The 16,553-nt window shown below is 38.9% G+C and overlaps 1 protein-coding gene across 4 annotated transcripts in view; it reads left to right on the top strand.

The window, feature by feature from the left end:
• CEP192 (centrosomal protein 192) overlaps positions 1–16,553 on the top strand; it is a 60,230-nt gene that overhangs the window by 1,313 nt on the left and 42,364 nt on the right. The window contains exons 1-14 of one of the 4 annotated variants that reach the window (XM_090137344.1): positions 5–164; positions 607–836; positions 2,327–2,452; positions 3,328–3,482; positions 4,823–4,869; positions 6,209–6,341; positions 6,653–6,807; positions 9,634–9,774; positions 10,031–10,373; positions 10,714–10,851; positions 12,781–12,845; positions 12,921–13,112; positions 13,961–14,084; positions 16,116–16,243. In XM_090137344.1, the coding sequence (XP_089993470.1) occupies positions 670–836; positions 2,327–2,452; positions 3,328–3,482; positions 4,823–4,869; positions 6,209–6,341; positions 6,653–6,807; positions 9,634–9,774; positions 10,031–10,373; positions 10,714–10,851; positions 12,781–12,845; positions 12,921–13,112; positions 13,961–14,084; positions 16,116–16,243 (1,914 nt within the window). In that variant the 5' untranslated portion in view covers positions 5–164; positions 607–669. Of the gene's footprint in view, positions 1–4; positions 165–220; positions 472–606; positions 837–2,326; positions 2,453–3,327; positions 3,483–4,822; positions 4,870–6,208; positions 6,342–6,652; positions 6,808–9,633; positions 9,775–10,030; positions 10,374–10,713; positions 10,852–12,780; positions 12,846–12,920; positions 13,113–13,960; positions 14,085–16,112; positions 16,244–16,553 lie in introns of those variants that run through there. The other 3 variants (XM_031588998.2, XM_090137343.1, XM_031588999.2) reach the window with 3 other exon arrangements.

Below are 16,553 nucleotides of genomic sequence, written 5' to 3'. Positions count from 1 at the left end.
GAGCTGGGGGGCAGCTTCTCAGCCCGTCGGGGGGCGCCGTTGTGCGGGGGGCCGGGTTTGAAGTTTTGGCGGTTGAGCGGCGTGCGGCGCTCGCGCTCGGCTCCTTCCGCTGCGCAGAAAAGAGGCGGCGGGACGCGGGGAAAGGGGTCCCGGCCTGCGGCTTGGTGAGCGTGGGGAGCCGCCGGGTGCGGCTCGGGACGGGTCTGAGCGGTGGGGGTTCGTGCTGAGCGCTGAAGGAGCCGGGCCGGGGCCTCCCGGCTGGAGCTGTGGCCCCAGCTGATCGCGTCACGGAGCTCGCGGCTCCCCAGGTGGCTGCTGCTGCTGCTGCGGCGGTGCCGGAGGGCGGTCTCGCTCCGAGCGGCTTTGCGGGCTAAATATAGGCTGGCACCCCGAGCGGCGTCGGCGCTGCGGCTGGCGGGGAACGGCTCTTTTTAGGAAGTCGGAGGGGGCGGTGATAGAAGCGCCCGAAAGGTTTGTGGAGGGGGAACTGTGATCGATTCTTAAACGTGGGCCGAGCGGGGCGATCGCCAATCGGCCGCTGTGTTTGGGGAGCGTTTGTGAGATTGTTACCGTGACGGAGGTAACCGTGTGCTCTTCTACTTCCAGATGCTGCTGGACCGGGGCTGACTGTTCCCAGCAGGGTGTTGCTTTAGGCAGATCGCACGCGCGATGGAAAGCTTCAGAAACATTGCCGATGAGACCTTTCCCAGCTTCCTGGGCAATTCGCTCAATAGCAGTGCCAGCATCCTTGTGGAAAACGTCACCATTTCCTCCAACCCCGGCTTACCTGTTGCAGCTTCAACTGTTGTCAAGAACAAAGCAGGCCATGACAGCAGGTGAGGCCCTCGTTTAATTCTACTTAGTAATTCTACTTAATAATCTTACCAGCTGTCTGGTTTGACCCATTTAATTTGGAAAGGAAAAGCTATCATCACATATTATTCGGTAGATGATTACCCTGCTTACTAATCAGTAGCGTGTCTTTGTATTAACAATGAAAAATCTAGGTGAGGTTCGTAACTCATAATGTAGTTAACTTTTTATTAAAGTTATTCCTAAAAAGAATAATTTGGTTTTTAGAATGGAAAGATAACAATACTTGAAGGGAGCATATAAACAGGAGGGGGAATGGCTGTTTACAAGGGTGGATAGTGATAGGAAAAGGGGGAATGGGTTTTAATTAAGACGGGGAGGTTTAGGTTAGATATTAGGAGGAAGTTTTTCACACAGAGGGTGGTGACACACTGGAACAGGTTGCCCAAGGAGGTTGCGGATGCCCCATCCCTGGAGGCATTCAAGGCCAGGCTGGATGTGGCTCTGGGCAGCCTGGTCTGCTGGTTGGCAACCCTGCACATAGCAGGGGGGTTGAAACTGGATGATTATTGTGGTCCTTTTCAACCCAGGCCATTCTATGATTCAGTGAACAATTGAGCTTAATTTCATTTTTTACCTTGAGTATATTCTAGCCATTCAGAGAATATATTTAAAAAATGCGGGTACTACATTAACCTATCTAAATCTCTCATGTTTTAGAAAGGGTAATGTAAGTAGGGACACCAGCTAAATTTTAATATAATGTATAATGATTTGTTCAACAAGGGTTAGTACCAATGGTAACAATTGAAACCTTTGTTTACATTACTGCTGTCCCATGTGACTTTATAGTAAGGTCAGACCGTTAAGGCCTGTCTTCACAAGCGTGCATTCCAAAAGTGGCAGTAGGCACAGAGGGTAAGAATGTAGTTCTTCTCTGAAGAACTTGAAGAGGAGGAGCCTAGGGAAGGACCTTATTGCTCACTACAACTTGCAACTCCCTGAAAGGAGGTTGTGGTGAGGTGAGGGTTGGCCTCTTCTCCCAGGTAACAGCAATCGGACGAGATGGAATGGCATGAAGTTGTACCAGGGGAGGTTCAGGTTGGGTATTAAGAAAAATTTCTTCTCAGAAAGAGCGGTGCTGCAGTGGCACAGGTTGCTCAGGGTGGTGGTGGAGTCACCATCCCTGGAGGTGTTCAAGAACTGTGTGGGTATGGCACTGAGGGATGTGGTTAGTGGGCATGGTGGTGTTGATTTGTGATCAGACTGGATGATCTTAATGATCATCCTTAATGAGTCTGTGATCCTATTTTCAGAAGATTAGAGAATGTTCTGGGTACAAACCTGGGTACAAACATACCTTCTGTACAGCTCGGTAAGAAAATGCAGAACTACTCAAGTAATTCAACACATGGGAGATTAGCGATTGCCAAAGAACTGGAAAGAGTTTTATTTGATTAGAAAGTAGAGATGCTTATAAGAACAATTGTGTTTTCCCTCCCCACTCTGACAGGGTTTCTGATATCCAGGCATCTTATTTAGAAGAAGGGAAGCACTCGCCTCCATCCCTATCTTCTCACAGTAGCCAGCTGGATCCTGAGCCAATGGGGAGATTTGCCATCAGTTTTCATGATGACATGTGAGTGAGGCTGTTAAACTAATTTGTTCCTAAAATGCATATAGCAACATAGTATTTAGATTTGTACATGCGATGAGCTACTCATGGAGTATGTTTGGGTTTTGAAACTAAAATTATCAGCCATAAACACCAAGCCAAATTGGGTCTCTAATAGTAACGTATCCTCCTGCCAAACATCCCATTCTCTGCATTTTAGACTTTTCAAATTAAATAGAGCTAATGCATAGTGTAAAAATGTTTCATTTCACTTGATGTTGAAACTTTAACATCTTATGATTAGCCCAGTAAGCTAATCGTGTATGTGGCTATCAGAAGTGAAAAGAAAGTTTTGATCAGAATTAGTGAAATTCTTCGTAGTTCTGTTCAGTAGCAGCTTTTGTAAATCATGTTCTTTATATTTCAACTCCAGTTTAATGTTATGAACAATCTGCTGGTATTTATGGGCTTAGGAAAATCTTGTTTAGTTTATGTTTGACTTGCTGTCAATTGGATCGTGGAATTTTCCTAACAGGAACCTTTTCCCTTTGGGCTTTCCTCACTTGTTGCAAAAATGCAGAGGAGAAGAAGAAATAGGGGACAAAACAACAACAACAAAATGGGGGTGGACATGCACATATATTAGCATTAAATAGCTCTAAATGCTTCTCTGGGGCATTTTAGGTTGTGAAACAGCAGCCCTTGTAATCTTGATAGTATTCCTCTATTATAAAATGATGGGTGAAGTGTGTAGAATTTGTTAATGGGAACAACAGAATTCCCAGGATTAAGGTGTGAAAATGAGAGAACCTCTCAAATCTTTATGTAGAGAGATGTTATATGTAATCAACATCAACATACAATTGTACTATTTTAAATTGAAATAACTCTCTTTTTAGGGAAGTTGCTACGCTAGTTAAAGAACCTCAACCTGCAATTGTTAGTCTGAGAGAATCCTATTCAGTGGCTGGAGATCAAGACCAGAATGTCATTGAGCATTCAAATCACAGTCAAGATACCTTACTTGAGGTATTACCACTTGAACGATTGGAAGGTATTAAACTTTAAGAAAAACTACATACTTATTCTCAGTATAGTTACTTTATTATAGTGTGGTTGTGGAGTTCTTAACCATTTCAGTGTTTTGTGGCATAGTGCAAATGGAATTTGGAAAAGAATCTTTTAATTTTGTACAAAAAGCTTGTGATTGAGCAGAAGACCAACAATGTGATGACAATGTACAAAGTTGTTTTCTACCCCTTCTCTTTCAATAGGTGCAAGTTTATGAGATAGTATTTTAACTAATGTTTTTTTTTCTTGCCCTATTCCAGCCAATAATGAGTGATTTTTTTTTTTTTTTTTTGGCTGTGGCTGTACAAAGTAGAAGCTCATATTTATTTATTTTTTTAGTGTAACATATGGAAAAGTAGTTTGGAATGCTTGGCTGTGAAAACTATTCTTTCTTGAGGTGTGAATGGAACAGCAGAAGCAAAACAATGTTCTGTAACTTGCTTTAAAAGTACAATTACTGATGTTAACTATACATAAGAGGGAGGGATTCTAATGTAATTAAATTCCTTTGGCTCCTTCAAGTGAGTAGATTTCATAAATACTTCTAGTCATTACCTTCCTCCAAGCTATGCAGTTTTGTGAGGTAAGCATTCCTAATTCAAGACAACACATTCTATTAGGAAGTGCATGGTTTGTAATATAAACCCTGATAAACCACTGTTGTAATTGAAGCATTGTCTTCCGTCACTTCTTATTTTAGGTTTAAGGAAGTGGCAGTAACTATAGGAACAAGATACTTTGGAAAACTGGGAGTGCCTCGTTTGGGCTTGATTCTGAGCATTGGCTACTTGGCTATCCAGTTTTAAGTTGTGCTTTATTCAAGGCTTAAGATCGTGGCCTGGAAATTGCTTTTTGTTCCCATTTGTTTCTTAAGAATTATGAACCTTTTCAGCTAACATCTGTATGTTAGATGTTAGCTCTGTCTTGTGGGACATGATTTGGTTGTGGGAGAATACAGTAGAAAAGTGGAAGTTGCTTACAAATGATTTTAAGAAAAGATATTGGCTCAACAGTGAAATGAAACAGTGGAACATAATGCTCATTTCTGCTTCTGAAACGTGCCATTCTCTCCTTTTTCACGGTCCTTAAAAGAAATCCCTCAGGCAGTAATTGTCTGCATACTATTTACAGTTCTAGCCCTGTTGAAACCTTGCCTTTTTAATTATTTCCAAGATGCTTTTGATTGTTCTTATATGAACGCAGAAACTTTGGTCTTGTTATAACGTGTACGTTTCAAGAGACTGTCTTATAGAATGGTTACTCCTTAGTGTTATCATGTTGTGATACTAAAATACTGATTTTTACTATATTCTTTTGTTCCAGATTTACCAACTGGAATATGTTTTCTTCCAGACAGTAAGGATAACAAGGTAAAAACTTCTTAAATACAGTGAAATTAAAGAGATCCTAATAATAATCTCGTATGAGACTTCTCTTTCAGAAAGGAAAAGAAAGGAAATTAAACAGTGTTCATTGTTTAGCTGTGTATACCTGCAGGCTGTAACAGCATGTCCTGTCTCATTTTGCCTCTGTTTTCCACATCACTTCACATAATTAGCACCAAAGGAGCATGACTCCACCTGATCTCTCTGTTGTGAAAGCTGTTGTTTATTCCTACCCTATGCTGTCTTCTCATTCTTCATCCATGTGTGAATCTTTTTATCACAATTGTAGTTTGCCCTAATAAAGAGCCTTGGAGGAACTTTCTGAATGCTTTTGGAAGTTGAAGTGGGCTATCAGTCTGATTTGTGATGCCTCTATACTTGTTGATTTCTTAGAGAAACATTAGTTCACATGACTTCTTCAATGTTCCCAACATAAACCATTTGTAAGATGTCAGTCTTGTTGCACCTGGATTTTTTCTGTTTCCCATAGCTAGAAAACAGCTGCATCAGGTATTGACAGGGCTGTGCTTCAGCTGCTGTCTGCTGTTGTAGAGAAGCTGATGCTCTCTGGGTGCAGATGGGAATGAGAGCTCGTGGTCCTTGTAGAAAATACACCTCAGGCAGCAGCCAGATGCTGTCCAGCTGTATGCCTCTTGATGTGTCAGCTGGTATTTACTAAATTACTTTAGTTTACTTTCATTTGATGTGTGTTTTATGTATGTATGTGTGTGTGTGTTTTATGGACCACAGGGGCCTGTGACTTGCAGTGGGATGCTCTTGGTCTGTCATTGAAAAGTAGGACCTCTCTTTCAAAACATGTCTGCCCCTTTCTGAACTTTGATATTTCCTAGCTGTCAGAGATGAAACAATATGAGACTAAATCCACAGTAGGCATTGCGTTACTGCTTTCTTAAACAAAAAATAACAACAGGAGTTTGATTTTGGTGTATGATTTCTGAAGAAGCATTGTTTGAGCATTATAGAAACCAATTGTGTGTTTCCTACTTTGCACTTTAAGATGAAGGATTTTTTTTTTCCCTGATAAACTCCTTAATGCAGTAGTTCAGTATTTTGGTTCTGAGATCTTTCAAGTTTGGTGTTATTCAGGTGTTTTTTCCTTTTATGATCTTTGTTTTTCTTGCATGATTCCATTGTGGAAGTCAGAAGGCAAAATCCACTGGAGCTGAATACTTCCTGGGATGTGGAAGAAGGAAGGGGAGAGTTTTAAAATGTTACTTAAACCTCTTTAATTGCTTCTTATGAAAGGTATTTAGACAATAGCTGATCATTCACAGGCGGATTTACATATGGATGTTTCTCACAGGTTACTCCATCTGAACCTTCAGAAAAACTGGTAGAAGCTGAAACCTTAAGTGATCATCTTAGCATTAGTCTTTCAAGTTTTTTAGAAAATGAGAAACTCTCATCTCTTTCAAGCTTAGGAGGAGATTCCACAGGTAAGGGTATTTGTATCTTTATAGCTTTCTCTGGATAGTTGTGTGTAGAATTCTGACACAACATTGCTACCTACTTGAGGAGAAATGTATTACTTAAGCATAATTCTGTATAAAATACTTCATCAAAAACTTGTGTGAAGAATATTGAAGAAAACCCAATTTATTTTGAGGTGGAAAAACAGGATCGTTCTGCTTCGACTATATGAATGTGTCTTGATGTAATAAAGATTATGGAGTTGCTCTGATAGCCTTCCAGTGATTTATAAAATGCCTCTGAAGGGTGAATGGGATGTTTTCTTTTGTTTCAATAGATGATGATATTGATGATGAAGAGTTCTTTGATAACCAACTGGAAGCTTATTTTGAGCATCTGATACCACCTGAAGTGACCAGAGGAGACAATGACATAGGGAAGCTTTCAGATTGCTGTACAGCTCTGAAGCTTTCTGAAAATGGATTGCTTCAAGTAAGTTTATGTTGGAGTTCCAAACCTAGTATTCCTAATGGCTGTGAAATACAGTAGTGTTGTTGAAAATTGTCTGCCAGTGTGGACAAGATAGTCTTTCATGACAAACCCAAACACTACCCAACAGATAAGAGTCCTTTGCTTAATGCTGTTTTTTTTTTTTCTGTAATTGATAGCAAATATAGCTCTAAGCAGGAAACAAAGCACTTTGAATGAGATTCTGACTTTCTTTTCCCTATGGAAGGTTTTCCCTAGGAGAAAAATAAAAAGAAACAAAAGAAGCTAAGTAGCATAGCTGTGTTTGTATTTATTATCTTATAGTGCTGAGCTAGCAGCTGATAAAGATGATGTTACAGAAGATCTTTCTGCTTATGTGATAAGGCATGGGGGAATTAAGTAAGTAGTTGGCTGTCCCAAAAGACATTAATCTGGAAGGCTTGCAGAAACAGGGTTTCGTGCTATGCTGTTGTCTTTATTTAGGCCTTTGTTCAGATTTTCTACACTCATCTTTGTTGTGGCCTTCTCCTTTCTCTTGATAAGCAGTTCCAGACCTTGTGCAGTCAATTTTGTTTCTTGATCTTGCAAAGGGGAAAATAACTCAAGTACTAAGGCTATATTACTGTCCTCTGATATGATGGAGACTCGTCCTTGGGTTAATAACTAACATAGCATCAGTGGTATTTCCTGAAGATGGACTTTTTCTTGCTGGACTGCTTAAGACTTCATTTCTTAAGCCCTGTTATTATAAGTATGCTTTTCAGATAAAATTTCTCTTTTATCTCTAAGCTGTAGGATAACAAAAAGGAATAATGACCTGAGTAGCACTTTTTTTAAAGTATCTGTTAGCAATTCAGCATCACGTGTTGATATTCTAGCTTGACCTTTAGAGTAAAATAACAGTGAGGTAGAATGCAAGTCAGCACTTGCTGCAGTAAGAGCTAGCCTCTGCTTGACAAGTTAAGTCTGTGCTGCAGTTCAGTCTAACGTTTCAGGGGTTGCTTTTTAGAGTTCTGGTTCGTGCTTATGTGAGTTTGAACTTAATGCAACTCTGAGGTGTTTGCGTGAATGAATTATGGTGCACCTTTATAACTTGCTTCCCTTCTCTACTTTTTCCACTGATGGTTTTAGTATCAGGTTTGTAGGTAAGCATTTGGAGCCCTCTCAGGTCCAGGGGAAACAGTGTTACTGGTAACCAAGCAAAAGCCTCTACTAATATTGCGGTCTTATGAAACCATGATTTTTTACCAGCATCTGAATGCAAGGAATTCTTAAAGCTGTCTAATATCCGTAAAACACTAGCTTTACCTCTCCCTTCCTCTCCCAGCAAGCTGGTTGGATGAACTGCAAGTAAGGCCATCTTTATATCTTGTAATTTCCAGGAGATGAGTGTATTTTCTTTGTAGGCATCACTAAATTTTATTTTGATGGTTCTATGACAAGAAATGATTTTAATAGTTGTAACTTGTTGCTATTCTTTGTTATAGTTTAAGTGCAACATTGTTTAAAGGACAGTGTGGAGTTTTCCCTTAAGATGTTGATCATCTTGTTGAAAACAAATTGACTTCTTTTCTGACAAAGGATTATTTTTTCTTTTTATAAATATTTTAATGTTTGCTGGCATTAATGCTTATTTCATTTTGTACGACTAGTTTTTATAAAGAGCTTTTCAACCACCAGCTTGATTACCAGGGTAATAGTCTTCAAGGTCTTATTAAACATGTAGCATCATGAGGCTATTTCTGCAAGGGAGTAGATGGTCTCCTGAAGTCTGTGTGAGGAGGGTAAGCAGAGAGCAGCAGCTGCCTAATGGTTTGTCTTAGAACACCATTTCTCTCTTACAGATTGCTTGGTGTCTGCAACCCTGAATTATAACTTGATACTTGCATGCTTGACCACAACAGTGAGGTGTGATTGAATCATGGTAGCAAAGATTATAATTATTTTAAGGATGTGTTGTTTGACAGCTTCATAAATTTCCCACCTTACTTCAAAGTCTCCAGGCTGTGGAAAGTGATCTGTTAACCCTTCTGATGGCAGTCTGCACAGGTTGCCAGCTGTTGATTGACAGCTGTATGTGAAGAATAGAGTAGATGATTGTTTTAAGACTGTGTGGCCATGGTGAAGAGTGAGAACAGCAGAATTGTGTTCTCTGACCTCAGGCTTGATGTAAACAGGCAAGATGTTCCTGCTTCACCCTGGCTGTAGGTGGGCAGTGGGGTAGGTGCCAAAAGGTTCTGGATTGGAATTCTCATTCAGTGATAGATTCAGAGGAGAAATAGTGCAGTGCCCTTGTTAAAGAAAATGAAATAACATACTGGGAGTGAAAAGTACCTTTCAGTACCTAAAGCGAGCCTATAAACAGGAGGGGAGTCAACTCTTTCAAAGGGTAGATAAGAGCAAGACAAGGGGAAAAGGTTTTAAGCTGGTGGAGGGAAGATTTAGGTTGGATGTTGGGGGAAGTTCTTTACTGTGAGAGTGGTGAGGTGCTGGAACAGGCTGCTCAGAGAGGTTGTGGATGCCCCATCCCTAGAGGTGTTCAAGGCCAGATTGGATGGGACACTGTGCAGCCTGGTCTAGTATTAAATGTGGAGGTTGGTGGCCCTGCATGTGGCAGGGGGGTTGGAGATTCATGATCCTTGAGGTTTCTTCCAACCCTGACCATTCTGTGACTCCGTGAAAAGAAAAGAGATGCCCCATCTTCTTGCTCTGTACGTACAGAAGGCAGATTGGTGCATTAGCATAGCCAGCAGTGTATTTTATTTTTCTTTTCAGCATTGTGGATGTGATGTAACTTAAGATTTTTATTTCCTTTTTTTTTCTTTAAAGGAGGACTTCCAAGATCCTGGTACTTACCAGGCTGTGACGGGAGCAGACTCAGGAAATGCTAGTGATGAAGATTCACAAAAGCAAGGGATGACTGGGTGTCCTGTGCAAATAGAAAAACTGCCCAGAGCAAGAAGACAACTGGTATGGAGTTATCTCCTAAATATATGTAGAGTAAGGCTAGCATAAAATAAATGTGCTTGTGCTTTTGAAAACTTATAAGCGGTTGAACTAACAACCCAAATTTTCTTTACAAGAGATGAATAATAAGGCTTTGTTTTTTGAATATGTTTTTCAGCCATGGTCAACTTTGGCTATTTTGTACCTAGAACTATTAACACAAGCAATTAACAAATGCAATTCTGACACTTAAGAATCACTGTTAATTTTTTTTCCTAAGAATTCCATGACCAGCAGAGATGTGCTGGAATCCTGCAGTGCTGCTGACTTGCATTTAGATTCACTGTATCTTCAGTGCATCAGCAGCCATAAAGCTGATGGCGAGGGTGCTCTTTCCAAGCAAGAAGTATGGTCCTCTGAGCATCAGTCTGCTGCTTCTGATGGTGAAGTACTACATCCAGCAGAAGTTCTGGAGCACTACATCGATCCTAGGATTCCTCTTAGTGCAGATGCACCTGGGACAGCTGCAGGTTCAACTGGTTGTGAGGTTGGCCTTTCTGATACTTACTTGTCTCCAACTGCAGACAGCTGTCAGAATAAAAGTTTAGCTACAACAGACACAGGTACGTTGTTTTATATATAACCTAAGTATGCCACTGTTGCATGGAAAAAGAAATAAATTGTAAGCTGTGCATTTTTCTTTACAAAAAAAACCCCATGATTTCTTTATAAATAAGAAAAAATGTAACTTGAATAAATTGTTTTTGTTTTTATAAATTACTGACTGACTGGCTATTGCAAAATGTTGCTTCTTTGGCAGAGCTGCTGCAACTTGTAGTTGCAGCTACTTGATCTACAGTAACTTGTTGCTGGCCTTTAGTGAGTGGACTCATTTAAATTCAAGACATTTTGCCAATTCCCTTTTATTTTAATCATCCGTGCATCTTTTGTTGTACATTTCAGGTGATGCACCACATAGCATTGTTTATCAAAATGAAGAAGGCAAATGGGTGACCGATCTTGCTTACTATACTTCATTTGATGAAGAACAAGATTTAAACCTGTCTGAAGATGATAAAATAAATGAGTTCATAACTGGATGTATGTAATCTTTTTCCTTTTGAGATAGCTGTTGCTATCTGTTAGTATAGTTAAGGAAACTTTTTCTCTTCCTTTTTTTATTTTTTCCACTTTAAATGGTATTTAGTATTGCAAAGCCTGTAGGCTTTAGATACTAAAACTTATTTGAAAGCTGTTGTTGTCATCAGTGTATAATGATAGTAACATTAGTTTCAGTTGACGGCTTATTCCCGTGTTTCTTACTCTTCCCAGTAAGAGTGTCATTGATAACAATTGTATGAGAAAAATAGATACCCTGTCTGTCATTTCCAGAAATGTTGGTTAGTATTTTGATTATTGTTATTCTTTTCATCAAGAAGAGGAAGCCATTGTTCTGTAGTGCGTGATGGCTGTAAGCCAGGTAACTGTAAACGAGAAGTTATTATAGAAACAAGTGAATGTGAAAAGAGCTGCTGAATTTTCTGGCTGGTGATTTTTGTGAACTTCTTGGGGATGTCTTGGTGCTGAGTGCTTACAATTAGTACTGGTACTGAGAAATGTTGGAGCTTACTAAGGGCCGTTTACAGAACTCTAAGAAATTCTAGGCTTTTTGAACCTTTGTCTACTTCAGTTTTAATTTTCCTTTACCTGTCTCAGGCTGATCTTCACGAGAGTCTGTTTGTTGTACAAGATGGGTTAGTATGCATGTAGCACTGTAGGCAAACAAATTCCTCAGCACCAAAATGTGTTCTGAGCGACTCTTTTACTGTATAGATTTAAGCATTGTATGCAACAGTTTCTCTTAGTCTGTTCTTGTTTCTAAAGCTGACATGTGGATGGTATTCTGAAGATGTCTGCTCAAGGCTGCTCTTTCTTTCTGAGAGGATGCTGTGTATGATGATGTGTAGAATTGTTTATTATGAACACAAGGTCAAGCAGGGTTGTTGAGTTGAAATTGTTTGTCAGCACTGTGTGGTTTTCTATTGGAACAAACAAATAAGATTGTGTGCTGGAAAGTTCCCTGCTTATTGTGTCAGCAAAGCAGAGCTCTTCATTATTTTTCAAGTAGCAGGATATTTCAGATACCTGGCTGCATCTCAGACTTGAGTTACCAAATTATTTAGAATAGTTGTCTGCTGTGATTTTTTTCCAGGGCTCATTAGCTTTTCCCTTACCTGATGGTTTTTAAAGAAATGATGCTTTCCACCTGATTGGATTCAGCATGGATGGCATTTTTCTCTCAGCTAGTTTGCTTGTCTGTACAGAGTGGTGCAGCGTTGCTCACTTGACAATTTAATGCTTCAGGAAGTCCTCCTAAGTTGTCTTATATAGAGGATTAAAGAAGAATTGTTACTGACTTAAAATTCAGCTGGCTGTGACTGCATGATATTGCCAGTGCTAAGTTGCCTTGAGGAATTATTGTTTGATTGCTTAATAAAAAGGTGTTACAATTTTGTTGCCTTCCTCAAAAGCAACAAAATTTCAACTTCCCTTAAGTAATTTTTATAGACGGCAACATTTGGCCATGTTAACTTGCACAGGTATTTTGTGAACTGATACAAACCGAACCAATCTCTTTCTTTTGCTTAAGTTCACAGATAGTTTAGAAAACTTCAGCAAGGAACTGAATGTTGTCTAATTTGGTTTGGAAGTTCCAGTCTACCAGTATAGATAGCAGAACGAATAATGAATATAATTTGCTTTCAGCACAATGTTGTAAGAGGCCTTTTCTATTGACCTCTAAGGTAGCTAGCCAAATGCTTCTTTTACTGGGATACCTAAGGGTTAGGGAAAGCTATTTTAAAACCAACTTGATGTGAACCTTTCTTGCTATCATGTGAGGAATAACTCTTGGTTTGTCCCAAGTTGTCTTGGATGTAGAATTAAGCATCTTTGCCTCAAACTTCATCTTAATGATGCAGAATAGTAATATCAACTCTTATTTTAATAAATGTCTTCTTTGGTTTTAAGCTGAAGCAGCAGCAATGATTGCACAAGACCAGGAAGAATTTGAGAAAACGCACAGACTTCTGCAGGTAAGTAATGATCTGAATGCAAACAACGTAACTGCCATTTATTTACAAATGACAATTTTTGTCACTTCTTTGCAGGCAGAAAAAGTAGACATTCTAAATGCATCTGAAGTAGCAAATTCTTCATGGAAATCTGCCAGCAGCTGCCTTCTGCCAAAAATGTCTGATGTTAGTAAAGATGCCAGCTACTTACGTTTGTCTCTGGGAGAATTCTTTGGTCAGAGGTCTGAAGCTCTTGGTTGTCTTGGTGGAGGCAGCAATGTGAAACGGGTATGTATCCCAGTGATACGAGGAGCAAGGGAAGCATAAGAAAAAACAGCTTTTTTTTTTTTTGTCATAACTATTTCTGAGATCTACTTCTAATTCTGTATGCATATACGACAAGGATGAATTGTTTTTTGATTCTCATTTGATACTTAGGATGTGAAGAGATGGCTAGTGTTACCAGGGAATCTTTATAATTAATTCTTGATAAAAACATAGGGTAATAGAGAGGGAAGTAGGCCTTGTTACAGACTGCTTGTTGGAGATCTGAGCAAGCAGTCCACAGAGTTAAATCAAACACTACTGAGAGGAATATTTGAGCAGTGAGGTGTCTCTGAATGGCTGTTGATAATTGTGCTATCTATGCAAATCTCAATTTCAGTAAAAGCATAATCATCTAGACCTCAACTTACCAATAGGCTTTTATGTGTTTCTTATCTGCTGTTGGTAGACAGTATCTCACCTGTGCTGCAGAAAACAGAACCTGAGAGTTGTATATAAGGGGATATGCTTGTGTAATTCAGTTTTGTCCTGGCATGCTGGTAGAGCGAGCATGTTCTGTACTGCAGTAGAACCGATGAGAGCATATGTACTTTCTTCTGTCTAACTGGTATAAATACATTCTCTGTTGTTTTTTTCTTATTTGTGTGTTGTGTGCTTTTATTTTTTGGTTATTTAAATAGCATTGTATGTATGTCAATTGAAATTTACAAAGCTAGGAGGCATATGTTATTTCTCAGCCAAATACCAACTGAGGAGACACTGGCTGAAACTACTTTGCATACCCACTGGAACTGTTTATTGATGATTGAATTTACTAATGTTGTATTCCGGGTTGTCTTTTTTTTTTATAGCCTTCTTTTGGTTACCATATTACATCTCCGAAGACAAGGCAACCTGTTGCTTTGCTGAGGCAATCTGATGCATCAGTAGGTGACACTACCCAAGAAACTTCACAGTTTTCTGAAGCGTTTCCAGGTAACTATATAGCAGGATGAGCCTCAGACCTGTGGCTGTAACAGTAATGTGGAGTTATATGTGTATTACTAGTAAGGACTGTGAGAAGTATGTGATAGAGACTGGAGAGAAGGATGTGATAGACTCATTTTTAATCATCTTAGTCATTTTCAGGCCTGTGAGGGTGAAGATGGGAGGTATTCAAACCAAAGAAACACAAACCCTAAAGCGTTCTGTGAGAGCATTCCAATACCAAGTAGTAGACTGGCTTGCCTTGGTCACTTCCACATTTTCAGATGCTGGATAAATACCAGAATGTCTTGTAATAATTAAAGCCTGTTCGGGGTTTTCCTATTGAAAAAGCTATATAATTGTGTTGACAAAAGAACAACAACAAACCCAATAAAAACAATGAGCCATGAAAACAGGAAGTTGATTTATTTTCCATTTAGATATAGAGCATACAGGGAAAGTAGAAGGTTGGGTTATAACTGACTGTGTGTGTATATACAAGTCTAACTTTTCCTTCCATCTTTTAGAACAAATAAATAATTATACTCTTGGGATATCTTATTGACTTAAAAGAATAGGAAATTCCTCCAAAATTTCCAAAATTATATGTAAATTATATGTAAAGACCAGAAGGTGCATTTTTGCATAACTTGCATATCAGCTGAACAAGATATATCTAGGAAATTGATTGAGAGTACTTAATCAAAAGATGAGTTCCTTTTAAAGCATCTTTGCTGTTCTTATACACTTAAGGCAGTATCAGTCTTCTGAATCTGTTTGTAGCATCACATCAATGCAGTGGCTTACATAAACTTCTCTGGTGATGAAAACATCAGTTAGATTTTTGTATGGGACATTTCCTTAAAAGCAACTTTACAGCCACTGTTTTCTCTGTTCTGAGCCCTTCCAAATATTTTTAAAGCATCCCTAATTATGTTATTTTGTTTGTTTTGTTTGCTTTAAACCTAGTGCTAGTGTGCTTAAATTCACTCTACACTCATCTGGATTTTTGTTTACAGTTAGTTTAAAAACAAACAAACAATCCCCAGATGTTTCTTGAATCTTATGACCTTTGTTCAGGTAAAAGCTAGCAATAATTGCTGCTTTAAGTAATAGATAAATACCAGAGCGTGCTCTGCAGTTACTTTGTAAATGCTAGAAAAAGTAGTCATGAATTGACTATATTCAATATATTAATAGCAATTGTGAATTTTTTTCAGGGAGTACTGGCAATTATCTTTATTAAGACTTATCTTTATTAATGTTAGTATACAATCCTTTTTTAAGGTACAGTAGATGCAGAAGAAACTGAGAGCTTAGCAATCTGAGAAGGGTATTACTTGAAATACTGAGGATATCCAAACTCCAAATATTTACCACAAGTAGAAGAGAAGCTAAATTAACTGAAGTAAATGCACTTCATACTATTTTTCTTGCTAAGCAGAGCATTTTAAAAAATAGTATTTAGTGTTCTATGGAGTCTGGATGTTTTCCTTCAAGCAGAAGCTCCCTTGGTGATATAACAGCTTCTACATCTCATCAGTACAGTATTTCCTAGTTTGTGTTCTGTCTGATAATCCAGAAGATTCTTAATAGGTGTGATGGTTTCAGAGAGGTGTCCTTCTGAGTATAATCCTTCAAGATCATCAGTTCGCTGCTATCTACCTCTCTCAGACTCTCTAATGTATGAAGAAAGGTTTTACTCAGTTTTAACTCCTACGGTTTTATGCTGGAGCTGGGTCTACATTTATGCTACCTTGTGAACAACATTTTATGAAAAGACATGTTTAGCTTGTGCTAATATGGTAGGCTACCTGAAAATGAAGTGTGAGTATGGTATTATTAACATCACTAGTTTTGTTAACTGAATTAAGATGTTCTTTCAATACTATGCAGGTGATTGTTGATGGTTGCTGTATTGTGTTCAACTGGAAAAGACTGCTGTAATGAACAAACAGGAGCGTTCACATCCCATGAATGAAGTTGTTCAAGCAATATACTTGAGAATTCATTGTAGGTCTTTTTCTTTCTTCTTAGAAGACTTGGAAGCTCAAGCAAAAGAACATGCAGATTCTACCATCTGCGAAGGTGCGTGGTGTAGTGTGGAGGCTGCAGCTGGAATACAAAAAAGCATTAATACAGAAACTGCTTCAAAAAGTAAAGCAAAGGTATTTTTTTTGTATTTTCTATTAATTGCAAGTATGAACTTGAGCAAAAGTCTCTATTGTTATTGTTTCTTTGAGTAAGGCTAAGTTCAATCTCAACCTACTTACTGCCTTTTATGCTGATAACTTGAATTCTGGCAGATGTCTTTTACTTCTTAGACTAGTTTCATTAGATTGTTATGATCCTGTAGATCTGGCTGTACCAGCACTGAATGGAAGGATCAGCACCTTTAACCTGCTGATCAATCTTTTTGCTGTAGCACAGGTTGCTGTTAGCTTTTTTTTTTTTCTACAAGGGCATGTTGCTGGCTCA

This window comes from Phasianus colchicus, chromosome 3 (assembly GCF_987193195.1).
Source record: "Phasianus colchicus chromosome 3, bPhaCol1.hap1.1, whole genome shotgun sequence".
Lineage (NCBI taxonomy): Eukaryota > Metazoa > Chordata > Aves > Galliformes > Phasianidae > Phasianus > Phasianus colchicus.
This window is presented reverse-complemented; position numbering and strand designations above follow the sequence as displayed.